This window comes from Sinohyriopsis cumingii, unplaced genomic scaffold (genome assembly GCF_028554795.1).
Source record: "Sinohyriopsis cumingii isolate HCF-2022 unplaced genomic scaffold, ASM2855479v2 utg001176l, whole genome shotgun sequence".
NCBI classification, from domain to species: domain Eukaryota; kingdom Metazoa; phylum Mollusca; class Bivalvia; order Unionida; family Unionidae; genus Sinohyriopsis; species Sinohyriopsis cumingii.
The window spans coordinates 3,122,977-3,137,500 of NW_028315968.1; the positions used below are offsets into that span (position 1 = coordinate 3,122,977).

The following is a 14,524-nucleotide window of genomic DNA, read 5'->3' on the forward strand; positions in this document are numbered from 1 at the left end:
AGTATCCACAAACACAACAAGTAACAATCAGAAGGTTTCAACGCGGCCTCATCAACTTACCTCCCTTTGCTACGTCTTCAACGCTTACACCTATGGCCTTTGCCATTCCACCAAACGTTGTGAAGATGACAAAACCAGCAAGGACACTCGTAAATACGTCCATGATGCTTATCAACATGGAGTCTCTGTGGGTTACAGAAAAATATTGGAGTTAATAGCTTCGAATACCTTTATCCATACGCGTGTTCTATTGCAATTTCATTTCATATCTTGAAGCATATAAGTAAACATTTATTACAGTATTTGAATACATGTGCGCCAGCACATAGGGACAAGGGGGAGGCATATCCTCCCCACCCACCCAATTTCATATTTTGATCAACATCTGTAGAACCTAAGAGCTGACCACTAGATGCCCCCCTCCCCGAAAAAAAATAATGCGGGAGCCACTGTTTGAAAAGGACATAAATGTAACTTTCCGAACTGAAATCAGTTGTGTGAAGCACGTGGAATATGACCGAAATAATCTCTAGTTAAATCAGTCCAAAGAAAAGAAAACTGAAAATTGTTTTTTTTTCTTTCTGAAATTGATAAAGATGTGAAGTATGTTTATAATTGTAAATGATGGGAACAATAACATGGACGTGTTTCGTATTTACTTACCCATATACGTTATTCTTAAATTTGTTATAGCTCCCAAACATGATGATACCACCGAATGACACACTTAATGAAAAAAACATCTGACCCGCTGCTGCAACCCAAACCTGGAGGCAAATAGAATGACGGTTAATTTAATGAAATATTAAATACGTACATTATTTAACTTAGTTGACTTGTATAACTGTTAATTTTTATCATTATATCATACGAACAAATGCCAATAATTTTCATGTGAGAAAGAAAAAGTAAACGACACAATTTATATGTATATATTTTACTCACAGCCTTCAATTAAGTGTGTTGAAGTATCACATTCATACTGAGCAATATACATATTGCGAACATTGGATCAACTCTTCTCTACAGATCTATTCTTTGCCAATTTCTTTATCTAGGCAAGAAAATTACAATTATGTTTGCTTTCTTCTCAAGTATTATGTCTACGTTTGCCTTTAGTCTCTGGACCTTGATCTCTTAAGGCGTGCGTATATGCATTTTGAGGAAAATTCAATCGTTCAAAGCGTTTGAACTATTCCTTATTTGTCATATTCACCGAGGTCATATTTTAAAAAATGTGTGGTTTTGAGAAAAGATGTAGTCTTCGCATCGCACTCTATCCTTATATTTTATTTGATTCCTTAGAGGATTAAGACTACATTCCTTCCCCAACGCGAAGTACGAATCACGCATATATCAACTGAAAAGTTATTGAAATAACAGTTTTGAAAGAATCAGAAACAATATACAAATACCTTAAGGTCCAGCAGTTTTTCCCATTTAGGAACTACAAAAAATATCACCCCATCAATAGCTCCATCTAGAGTTGCGCCTCGAACCAAAAGGATCAAAAGAATTACGTACGGAAAGGTGGCTGTAAAATACACAACCTGCAAAAAAGTAAGTTAAGAGCAGATAAGCAGGACGAACAGAAAGATCCCATCTTTCTATCGAGAGCTGTTACGTAGGGATAAAATTGTATACGTGGATGCAAAAACATCACTGTGTAAATGTCTATGAATTTAATGACGCAATAATCCTGATGGCTATCAATATTTAGAACAAACTAGGCTTTGTAACATGCATCGACGACAAATACGTATTCCATTCAACCTGGACGATACCTTTGTCTTAAAGATGAATAAAACAAAATAGCCTACCTTTCCTGACGTTTTGATTCCCTTGATAAGACATGTTACGACAATGATCCAAGACAGGAGAAGGCACAAAGTAAGTTTCCACAGTGGTGCTCCTACATCCTCCGGATACATATTTGCAGACTTCTCGATCACCTCTTTACTGTTTAAAGATACAAGACGAGACTGACAAACATGAAATGTCCATGTTTTCTGTTTAAATGTCTAAATATTCTAATACAATGAATGTGCTTTCGAACACCGTTCAGATTTTTAATACCTTTGTTCTTGACATAAAACTACACACGTCTTTGTTTGAATATAGACTATTAAAGTGTGTGTGCTACGAGAGTGTTACTCTCAGTTATGTCGTCGTGGTTCACGCTTGTTACCAGCATTTGTTTGTGCGGTTTAAAATGCAGAACAATTTATATATTTTATATTTGGAGATTTGTGTGTTAAATCTGATCCTAGGTACACCACATCTATATCAAGAAATAAAAGATTACAAAATACTTGAAGAAAATAATACATTTGAACGAGCTTAGTCTAGCCTTGAAAAAGATGAATCCAAAATGATTTGATATCACGATTTAAAAATTCACAAGAAAAACACTATTTCAAGATTAATTGTTACGGCCATAAAAAGTAACATACAGATCTGTATCACAAGTCAAAGATAAACGATAAATTGTATTTCCCATATGTTGATAACAATTAGTTTGATAACGGAGACTATTCTTGTAGGTTTTAAGCTATAACAGATGTGAGGGATTATGTACATATGATGCTAATATAACGAAAATTCGAACATGCGGCTTACTAGAAGTATATTTCTGCCACTGGTGTCGGTTCTCCAGAATAGCTTGTGTTTGTACAGTTAAAAGAAAGACTTGAATCAAATGTAGCATTTAGTGTACATCGGCAATCAGTCAGGTTTTGGGCGATGACGTCTGCATTGTTACAGTATTTCAAAGGTTTTGTTGTCTTTTCTACGCATCCATACTGCAGCCACTCCTAGAGAAAGACAATATATCAGAATGCAATCAATGCAGAAAAATATATCTATATACGCAGGATTTATGACCTGATATTGTTATATTTAACTTTTTAGAGTCCGAATTAGTTTGCTAAACAAATCAGTGTTTGAGAAACTCTGCTTTTACGATAATCAAAAGCCAATAACTGAAATCTGCAGACATGTATTTATCAGTATTGTAATTTGAATTATTCTCTTGATCAGCAAATCACATAAGCCTGGAAGATCCCAGTTAGATAAAAATTTATATAATATTAAAAGCATTTAACATGAAGCCGTTTAACATGAAGCCGTTATCTTTGTTGGCTTTATTCGAGAAATGTCTGTTCCTAATGGGGACCTAACTTATTATATTAACAGCTATTTTTAGACATTGATATTTGAGAACCAAATCACAAATCATCCCTTATTTGGTTGTATAACAGACACTATGATATTAAAACTAATTGAGACAGTCAGCTATTGACGTCAATACAGATACAAAAGACATTACAATCAGATCATACTAAATAAATGCCTTTGTTTAGGAAATATGGTAATCAATTCCAAATGTAAAGGAGGAATGCAAAATTATTATCAATGGTTGAAAACAAAACAGTCTTGAAAAAAAAGGTGTGGCATATACAAGAGGAAACAATAAAACAAATAGTACATATACGATGTGATGTTTTAAACATGGCCCACACTTAGTTTCTTGTACACCGATTTATTTGCAATGCAACTAAACAAAACATGTCCAATTATATTTATTTGAGCATACTTTGATGCATTCAAAGCCATGTACCTACTTTAGATAGTTATCATTGGTAATGAGTTGCATCCTATATAGCGAACAGGATTAATGAAGATCTATCTGCATTATTCAAAACTGTGTTTTTCTATGAACAGCTTTGCGTTTGAGAAGATCAGTGCTTTGCTAACAGGAAAATTAATCCGATCTCTTTTGTGTTACAAATTAATTAGTAACGTAAATGGTCCTACCGGTTTGCACACAGTCCATGGCAAAGTGGCCTGCATGGATGAGAAAAAGTAGAACAGAGTATAAGACATGATGACGTTGTAATAGATAGTCACAACGAGGGATATCATGGTCATCGCAATTCCGATACCTGAAATAATAATAATAATAATAATAATAATAATAATAATAGTAATAATAATAATAATAATTATAATAATACTTTAAGTAGTAGCAGTAGTACAATATAACATAATCTAAAAACATTGATGTAGATCCAGCCAAAGTCTAATACGAAATAGATACAGAGCTGAGGGTGATATACATGAAAGAAAAAATCGTTGGAATTTTTTTCAAAGTATGATTGCTTCCATGACAGATGATGTCTGCTGAATGATCATTGCAGAATGTGAACCTGTCATATCACTAATCCATTCAAACAGTGTAGAAGAGTAAAAAATGTCTTATATATATATATATATATATATATATATATATATATATATATATATATATATATATATATATATATATATATATATATATATATATATATTTGGATATATATGGGCTCAGTGGTAGTAATCTGGGCTCTGGAATATTTGCTGTGCAGCAAAACGAAGAAATAATTAGCAAGGAGCCAGAAGGCACGTGTGAAAAATTAATTAACAGAGAGGAAAATATAAGCATTCTATAATTCTTCAATAGGTGGCTTGCACAATATCACGGCCTTGTATCATCAAAACTACATAGTCACTATGAAAAAAGCGACAGAAAAAGTTACGTAATAAGTCAGTGCAATAGCGACACCAATCAAGAGTTTCAAAACCAACGGGAAGATAGTAGAAAAATATGAACAATATAATACCAACCAGTGACATATATGGTGAGTATTCAGTTTGAAGGCTACGGCTAAATGAAATATATGGCGGATGTTCAATGACATATATGGCGCGTGTTCAGTTTAAAAGCTACGGTAAATAAAAATGGCGACAGAACGGTAAACGCTGACCACGTCATGAATCAGATGGCTACCAGATGGCTACAATCACTGTAACCCTTCTACGAGGCACCAGAGATTAAGTAGATCTAGCTGTCATAAAAACTGTAGCGATTAATAATGCAAATGTTTTTATTTTAAAAAAATACTTCAAAATATTTGAAAAATGTAAAGAAAAAAACAGAACTGATTTTCAACAAATATCGAAAATTAACCGCCAGTGATCGCTAGTTGATGCTGTTTGTTTGTACGAGAGGGGGGGGGGATTTTCATAATAGTATCATCTTTATTCATTGAAGTATTGCGTCCTTTGTTTTCGCTAATATCAATATTTCCTTGTGTTTCTTTGGCTACATCACAGGCTACGTTTCTTTCAGTGTTGAACATGGTAGCCCGCACAGAGGGACAAGGGTCACTTGCCACCCCTACTCCGTTCAAACTTCACCTCTAAACATGTTTTGCTGTACATCCGTAAAACTTAATAGCTGACCACAACATATTTGTCCCCCGCCAAAAAAAAAAAAAAATTATGCGGGTATCCCTGGTGTTGAATGAGAATCACTGCAGTAGCGTATATTGTTAAAGTTTCATTAAATTAACGACGTGCATAATGCTCAATAAAGCGTTGAATAATTAATATGCTTCCCTTAAAGTATTCACTCCTTGTATTTTAAGTAAGGCCCAAATTCCATCGCACTGTGCTTTTCACCACAATTTTGTGCTCCTGCGTTTGATTTAAATTTTTTTACCAATAAATATTGTCATTGTTTGGAAATTATCATAAATTGTGGTTTTAATTTATCGAAATAATATATTGATTTCGATGGACTTTTAAAATGCTTTGCTTGTAAGTTCTGTGTTGTGTTTTCTGTCTGTTGAATTTATTTATTATAATGTTTGTATGTAGTGCAAAGTATACATGTTGTAATTACTTTTATTTTTATGCAATGTCGGTAAAATGTTCAATAAAACCTATACTGAATTATTATTTTAAGTAAAACCAACCTCAAATAAATCTCATTGACTAAAAATTAAAAATTATTCCGCCCTTGTTCATGTGGCGTAGATTGTCCTTGCAATATCGGGCACCTTCAATATATTTTTCAATACTCAGTTGTGGGTTCCATAATAAGTGAGGCAAGGTTATGTCCCTTAACCGTAACGCTAGGTGTCGCGCTTGTTTGGTAGGATTGTTACTGACTATTTAAGTTAATATGTTGTTTATGTTGTTGTTGTTTTAGATTTTAACTCCATTTTTCAGCGCAGTATAGGCTAGATATGGTGGCCAGTATTACTTGGTAAAGAAGAACCCGGGGAAACCCTGGTAAGGAGCACCGTTCCGCTGAAGTTAGTAGCAGCTTTCTCACATACCCACATTGGCCGAGCCTGACACTCAACACACAGACAGAGGTGAGACGGCAGTGATCGGTCAGGGCGAGAAAATTTATAGATTTCGGCCAGCGGGGCCTTTGAGTATATGGTAATAACACTGATCTTATTATTGGTTGCAATTTTATTTGAAGAAACCTAAGTACACCATCACGTTTGGTGTTATTGATGGATGTTAATACAGAACTTTTATACTCTGTCCATTAGGATTTCAAAAGCTTACTCGTGAGATCTTTCGCGAGGTGGAAGGTGTGCCATTCTAAATCCAATTTAAATTATAAAATGGATCTAAATTCAAGGCAGTTAGACTAATATAGTCGGACCTTCTATCCAACTTAAACTGTTTTTCAAACATACAGAGTAGCTATTTGCAAAGAAACGTAATAAGTCTTGCAAACTGCCCCTAACTTAAATACGTTTCACTTGGGATGTAAAGCAACTGAAACATAGATCTAAAAAAACGTACGGCATAGCATATAGAAAGTAAAGAAACGTCACTCGAGCCAAGTTTACGTCACCTCTGTCCATCATAATGAAGATGTGTGTAATTATGATTTGTAACGTAGCTTTAACAATGTTTCAGTCATATCGCTACGACGTCTGCAGTGTGGCAGTTCATAGTGCACTGGGGCATCATGCCGCAGACATGTAGCATGATGTCCCACCCAGTCACATTATCCTGACACCTGGCCGACCAGTCCTAACACTAACCTCTTAATGCTGAGCGCCTAGCGAGGCAGCTGTTAGCACCATTTTTTGTACGTCTTAGGTATGACTTGGCCGGGGAGGATCGAACCCACGACCTCACGCTTCCGAGGCGGACGCTCTAACCACTAGGCCACCGGTGCGGTCCATAATGAAGAGGGTATGTATATATGTATTTATGTATGTATGTATGTATGTATGTATGTATGTATGTATGTATGTATGTATGTATGTATGTATGTATGTATGTTGTATGTATGTATGTATGTATGCATGTATGTATGTATGTGTATGTATGTATGTATGTATGTATGTATGTGTGTGTGTATTTATGTATGTATGTATGTATGTATGTACGTATGTATGTATGTATGTGTGTGTGTATTTATGTATGTATGTATGTATGTATGTATGTATGTATGTATGCAGGTATTCAGACCACTTACCCTTCGCGCTAGGGTTCATAGCCCAGATGACAGTGGGTCCTTTCCCAGAGTACTGCCCTAATGCCAACTCTAAAAGGTACATCGGTTTGCCTATCAGGATCTGTAGGATCAGGTAAGCGATCAAGAAAGCCGCTGCAAGACATTGATTGTGTTATCATTATAATTAATCCTATTTAATGTAAAGAAAATTAGCCAACCATTTTTTTATGAACTAACCAATAGACTTCAAGTTGACTTGTTTTATAAATTCCTAAATATTGGCATCTATTTTTTCACAAATTTATAAGACGAAGACAAATTTTGTTGTTTTGATTATAAATTAAAATGACTGCCCATATTATACTGGCTTAACGGTATGATGTGTATATTGGTATACAGCCGTACAACCACTAAACATTTTTGCGATTTACCTACGTTTCCGCAAAAGGTATGTGGCCGCTATTATGTCAATTACATCCAACGCATATTGATAATACATTGCACTGATGATATCAATATATATTTCAATGGCAACGTACATGTACTAATCGCTTCGCCATAGTAATCTGCTAACATGATTTGTATCAAGATGTATTCCTATGGTAATGTGCATGTGCTAGATTCTTCGCCACTGTAATCGGCTAAAATAATTTGCATCAAGTACATCGGCTATATAATTCAGTGGGCCATCTTGAAACAGCTGAAAACTCACATATTGTGTTTCTTCATGGCTAAAATAGTTGGAAACATTCTTCGATCATCCTCACTTATTACACATAAGAAAACAGTGTCTGAAAATTATGTACTGCTTTGTTAAAATGTGACAAACAGAAATTTCTTTTGGATTTGTTTGTTAACTTCAAAATGTATGTCATCTACAATAACATTCCAAAAGAAGAAATGCTGTTTGGTCTTAGTCAAAACAACGAAATGAATAGATAAAAATGAAATTTCCTCCTATAAAACATATTTTTATGTTAAAAAAAGAACGGTCTGTGTTTCGAAAAAGTATAGCCAAAGGCGTAGTTTCATGAAAGTTTATATAAACCTTCACAAAATAGTTGCTAAGAGAGTTTCTGAGATGACCTTATGACCTTCATTGGATACGTATACACTAAAATCTGTTTAATCAAACTATTTAACCAAAGCTATCTTAGTATGTTCTTTGATATAATATGTATTACAAACTATTTCAAAATAAATTCCAATTATTTCAAGCCTTAAATGGAATTGTTATGAGAATGAATTTTAGGATGCACATGGAGTTTTAACCATTCGGGCTGGTTGTTTCAATATTATTATTTTAGTAAGATTATATTTTGCTGTTAGAACAATTTATACACATTTTCGTGAGAATTTTCTCTCTACGAGTTTGAGTTTATTATTTCAACGCTGCATGTTTATCGGGACATGGATACAAGTCTAACCATATTTAAATGCAAACAAAGTTAATTAAATATCATGCAACAGACTAAGAAATGAATGGTATTACGGTCCTATGTCTTAAACTATGTAACAGAAATCAAGTGAAACAGTTTAAAATCAACAAAAGTTTATTTCTCGAGGTTACAAAAGTGGAAATTAAAGAGACATGTACAGTATTGTGAATTCGCTTGACCTCCGACACAAACGTGTTTTCTTGAAAACTAGTGGGAAATTCCACTAACTTACCAGATTAAACGTTAAACTTAACTTTTACTAAACATCTTGCTGACTATTCATTATCATGGCAAACGTCAGGTAGGCAAAACTCCACAACCATGTGTCACGAACATGAAAAAAGTAAGGTACACGATATAAATTCATTATACAGAACAATATAAATAATAAAGCTACACATTAAAACAAATAAACAAACTATCTGTTAAATTTGAAGTTAATAAAAAGGAGGTTGATTCGCACGTAAATTGATTTTTATAAAAATAACAAATCAGAATGACGAAAGAACACGTTTAAATTATTATGAAAAAAACAAAACAATGATCGATAAATATTATTTTCTCTTCTTTATTAGAGACTACCGCAAGACGAAAAGGTGTATTTCGATGAAAGGTCTTTCAAGTTTGCTGGGCCGGCTAGTAAGCGGCTAACCCATGCCGACACCGAATGATGTCGGCAAATTCCACTTTTCCGATAGGGAATAGACTCTAACCCTACACCCCAACATAATTATCCAAATATCAAAAGTGGGTGGCAAGGACCACAGGAAACTCTGACTAACTCGACTTATAAGTGAGTACACGAGGTGTCTCCTAAACGCGAAAATTTAATCAGAATTAATATAATCTTCCTCGTTATGTTTATAATCACAATCGTGATCCCCCATCTTTCTTGTTGTTACTGAGCTGTTCATATTTATTATCATAATATCTAACAATGTGTAAACATTTCACTTTAAATTACAAGACAGCAAATTCTTTCTTAATACACCTCTTTACCTTTCGTAAACGTTTTGAAAAGATTCATGATGCGTTGTTCAATATAAAACAGTGCATGCAATGCTATAGGACAATAGATTGTTTAGTGGTTCGGGTGATTTAACGCCATATGGCGGCTAGTATATTTAGTGGAGAAAGAACATAATAAACTGCTGGCTTGAGCCAACGAAACATAGGAACCAACTACCGAGCGTTATCAAGTATCGAGGTTGGCCGAGCCGAGACTAAAACCCATACGAACAGAGGTGATATGGCCTTGACCTGCAAAGGCGAGCGTCTTAAAACACTCTGCTACCCGGGAACACCTACGAAAAAGATCTCTTTCCTACGTTTTATCTTGTTTCCTGTTTTTGTTTTGAGACATAAGTGAAATTAGACATATTATATGAAATGTCGAATAAAAATATAATCTACTTTTAAACCATTCACTAGATGTCTTCCTTCTGAAAATCATAGAACTCAGTAAATAAAGGAAACTTAAAAATAGGATGAACTCTTTGCAACCAAGCTTATTGTCGACAACATTTGTATGGTGCTAACTGACGTGTATAAACTGCGATTCAACAAAATTAAACTGTTAGCACGTCCTACACTGTCCTATTCACTTCAAAGTTATTTTATTCAGTAGAAATTTCATCTTAATATTTGCATGAACGTTTCTCTTTCGATATCTGTTAAACTTTGAACTTTCTATCTCGAAAGAACTAGGAAGATAACAGTAGTTTTGTTGTAGTGCCCGACCATACTACACGACATTAACGCCATGCAGTCCAGAAAAAAGCACTCCCGACAAATAGAAAATAATTTGATGAATTTGTTTTGTTAATTTCCTAGAAAGGGAGGGTGTGTGGCAAATATTACAGCAGAGATTAGCCAGAGCGAGAGTAAATTTTATTGATGGCGGGTTTATGTCGTAATTCGATTGACGGTGTGTTTATGTCGAGATGTTTTAACAAACCCCTTGTTAATTTGATTGTGTTTGAGGTGATAAGTTTTTAACATTCGTCCTTTGACATGGATGATGTTCATTTCTGGTATAGATTCCTAACTGTTTTTTTTATGTCTGACTTTGAAGGCATCGACCAAACTGTTGCTCATTTCATAAAGGATTCGACTATGAACCCTGTAGACAGTCCCCATTCACCTCAGAAAACGAACAATATAAGGAATTTGAGAGTAGCGCCATTATTCACACAAGTTCTCCAATTTCCAGTTCAATAAATGTACATAAATTGTTATATTGCTGACCGTGCGTTGGTGTTTAATAGATGAGTGTTGTCGGAACGACTATTTCGGTGAACTAAAAACTGAATACAACGCAGAATTGGTCATAATTTAGAACTCTTTAAAGTACCCGTGTGGTGGTCTCGATAAATATGAAAACAATAAAGCTGTAAATTACCTAGATTTGGTAGCTGTTAATATGTCAAAGGAAATTACACTTTTATTTTCACTTGACTCATGGATCTTTTCCAGTGTCATATATCAGCCTAATTCAAATATTCGCTTAAAAACCAGGATTTAAATACGAAGAGCAAAGTAAAAAATGTTAGAAGCTTCAACGATTCATGATCTGGGAAAAATGTTTTGATTTAGAGTGGTTCCTGAATGGATCCTTGGTCCGGGCCAAACATTTTCCACTTCGATATTTGGAGGCATTGGAGGGATCACATACATACGAGACATGTCACACTCGTCAATAGTCTGACCATCATTCTCATTAACCAGCTCTGCGTGGTACGAGTCAATAAACACCAGTAGGTATCTTCGAAAGGCAGGAGGGAATATTTCGCATGAAATGGTCGGGCATATCGAAGCGGATAGCTCGTGTGGTAAAGTTAGGGTAGTCCCAGATCCGAGCAAAACTGCCGCCAAAAAGTTTGCTCTTTGACATTTGAAAAATGAAAGGAAATCATATCACGTTCGCATATTATTTTCACTTAACAAATATCGCCTATAAATGTCACGTTCACAACAGTGACTTATTGTCTTGTTATGGCATCAGCTGCTTGTCAATGGCAATTTGACATCCACGAAGATAACAAAGCCATAAACTGCCCCGTAAACTCATGTGATTTGGCATATATGTATCAAACACATGTGACGGAATGCTTCTTCATCCACTGATATATGTGTGTGTTTGTGTGTATATCTATTTGTTGATTACTGACTTTTATGTACAAAGGAATGCAATAAACCTTGACACATTGTCAACGAACTGCGGTGCTGGCTCATTAGTTTGCGTGCTGTATGTACGAACAAAAGGGTGCAGGTTTGAATCGTGCCACCAAGCAAAGAAACAAATTGGCACATACCCCCTCCATTTTCATAAGCTAGGTAAGGAAATCTCCAGACGTTTCCCAGTCCCACTGAAAGCCCAATGCAGGATAGTATGAACTCCCATTTATTTCCCCACTCTCCTCTATCATCTCCACTAGCTTTGTCTGAGGGTTTGACGTCAAGGTTTTCATCTTTAGTCACACTATTGCCGTTCAGAACCGCATTTCCATTCTGTAATAATAATAATAATAATAATAGCTAAGGTATCGCTCGAAATTTGCTTTTGCAAAAATTGAATTACAAGCATTTAAAAGCTTTACTATTTTACATAAATCATTTTGTGGTTTCACTACTTGAATTTATTGATCGTAATGTTTTCTTATTTGTATTTTAGTATCGCTTATCATGAAATCTGAATTACGTAAGGAGAACTTTCTCAGATAAGATGCCAAACCAGTGACTAATATATGCTGACTTATTCTTCTTTATAAATGCTGTCATGTGTTTGCTTTTTTAATAGAAATTCCAGTTGATTTAGAGTATCTTTAAGTTTTGAAAGCAAAATGATACATTGCGTTTTGCTTCTGTCGTCGATTTTCACCTGCTTTCCATTGATTGTGTTGTTGGTTATCATATTTTCATTGACGAATTAAGGTCAGTATACATTTGCACAATTAAGTCAGTTTGCTCTTTCATTTTTATAACACCCTAGTCAGTTGTTTAATTTGTGTGATGTGAGTGGAGTTTTGTCATATGAATTGCTTAACATTTCGAACACAATATCACTTTGGACAAACTTTGAATAAATTGTAAAAAATTGAGGAAAGTCACTTCTTACGGTCGAGAAAACGTTATTGTTCTCGGGTGACACTTTAAAGTGTTAATCGATACTTACGGACAAAACGGTATATTCAGACTAGCCGCACAGCTGATTACAATGACGTACTAAGGTATATTAGCTCTATTTTAATTTTGAAATACTTTGTATTTTCGAATGTACTGTATTTTTTTTATCTGTACCACAGATACAGTTTAAGTAGGAAATCATATAGATTCTAAATCGGACCCTTGGAATTAACTCTCATTGTGGCGTTTTGACCAACGATATGTTATCTGCCCTTTGCTAATTATTTGCATACTGTATATTCTCAATAATCACTTTTTACTACCCTGGCGCACTTCGACCAGTGCATAACGGTGTATTTTACTTAGAACACCAGCAATGTAATTGTCATTCTTTGCAGTGAGCTTTGCTTCTCTTACCACAGAGTCTAACGCTACGTTTGATCACTTACTTGCAGCAGTCCAGGCACGTGCATTCACATCACTGCTCACAAATTATATGATTGGTCTTGGACTCCGCTTAACCTTTTGCCTTTTAAGGAGCTTATCTCGCTTTAAAGTGAGATACTATACTTGATATCTGACATTTTCGGATCATTGTATGCAGAGGTAACAAATCCAATAACTGAAACCACTGCGTAGGTTTGATCACTTTGTGGTGTATAATATTATCCTAGAAACACTGCTCAGTGATCTTGAAAGGATTATTTTTTTTTTACAATACAGTAATCAAATAATTATGTTATCATACTCTAGTGGACGAGCTCGAACCACTCCACATCGACAGATTGCCATGAAATGATCAAGTTATTTAATTAAACATTGCTAAACATGCAAGGAACCCTAGAAGGCAACCATAAAGCTGGTCTGAAGCTCATCCTTCCCCCTTTCTCATGCTTATAATGCCAAGAAACACGATAGTACGGGGTATGCACCATATTATCTGATGTTGGAAGTCGATAACTATCGAGGACGTTCAGATGAAACAGATGATGAACGAGGCTCAAACGGATATATTAAAAGTCTTAAAGGCAAACTGGACTTTTCAAGCAAAATCATTGTGCTGGAATCAAACAAAATGTCTGACAGAATCAATGTGCGACATAAAGTCAGAATTAGAGCCTCATCAAATGTGGCACATTCATAGTGTAGAATGTCGCATTAATGACGAAGTCAAAACTGGCTAAATGTTCAACTAAATTTTAACCGACGTGCATTCAATGTAAGGTTTAAAATATCGAAAGGAGACAGTCTGAACTCTTCAATATAATATGTTTAATCAATACATATAGAGTTTTTGCTTGACAGGACATCTGATACATTTTATGGAGCAAATTTTCAGGCTGGGGTTAGAAGTACAATAACAAACACACCCTCTCCTTTTTTACTTCCATTCAGGCTCTATGCTCTCCGTCTGCCGATCGGGAGCCTAGTTCTGCCTGTAAACAGAAATTAAGTTGTCCTGACAACGTAACCCATACATATGTCCTACTCATGAATTCCATCCCTATCCTACTTAACGAAACATTCGTCTTCTCAACCAATAACCTCAGCAACCAGTACAGAATATCCAATTTCAAAACTTATCCAGACGATCAGCTTATTATTGTATAACTGTAGACCTCTGTGAAGAATGGATAAAAGAGAAGCA

General features: G+C 35.0%; 1 protein-coding gene across 1 annotated transcript in view; it reads right to left on the minus strand.

The window, feature by feature from the left end:
- The window catches only part of LOC149772782 (sodium- and chloride-dependent glycine transporter 1-like), a 47,212-nt gene that overhangs the window by 21,828 nt on the left and 10,860 nt on the right, over nucleotides 1-14,524 (minus strand). Inside the window, exons 2-9 of the mRNA XM_089947297.1 lie at nucleotides 12,066-12,261; nucleotides 7,334-7,465; nucleotides 3,817-3,944; nucleotides 2,620-2,813; nucleotides 1,821-1,959; nucleotides 1,416-1,550; nucleotides 664-767; nucleotides 61-185 (exon numbers count right to left, since the gene is read on the minus strand). Of these exons, the coding sequence (XP_089803423.1) occupies nucleotides 61-185; nucleotides 664-767; nucleotides 1,416-1,550; nucleotides 1,821-1,959; nucleotides 2,620-2,813; nucleotides 3,817-3,944; nucleotides 7,334-7,465; nucleotides 12,066-12,261 (1,153 nt within the window). The remainder of the gene's footprint in view (nucleotides 1-60; nucleotides 186-663; nucleotides 768-1,415; nucleotides 1,551-1,820; nucleotides 1,960-2,619; nucleotides 2,814-3,816; nucleotides 3,945-7,333; nucleotides 7,466-12,065; nucleotides 12,262-14,524) is intronic.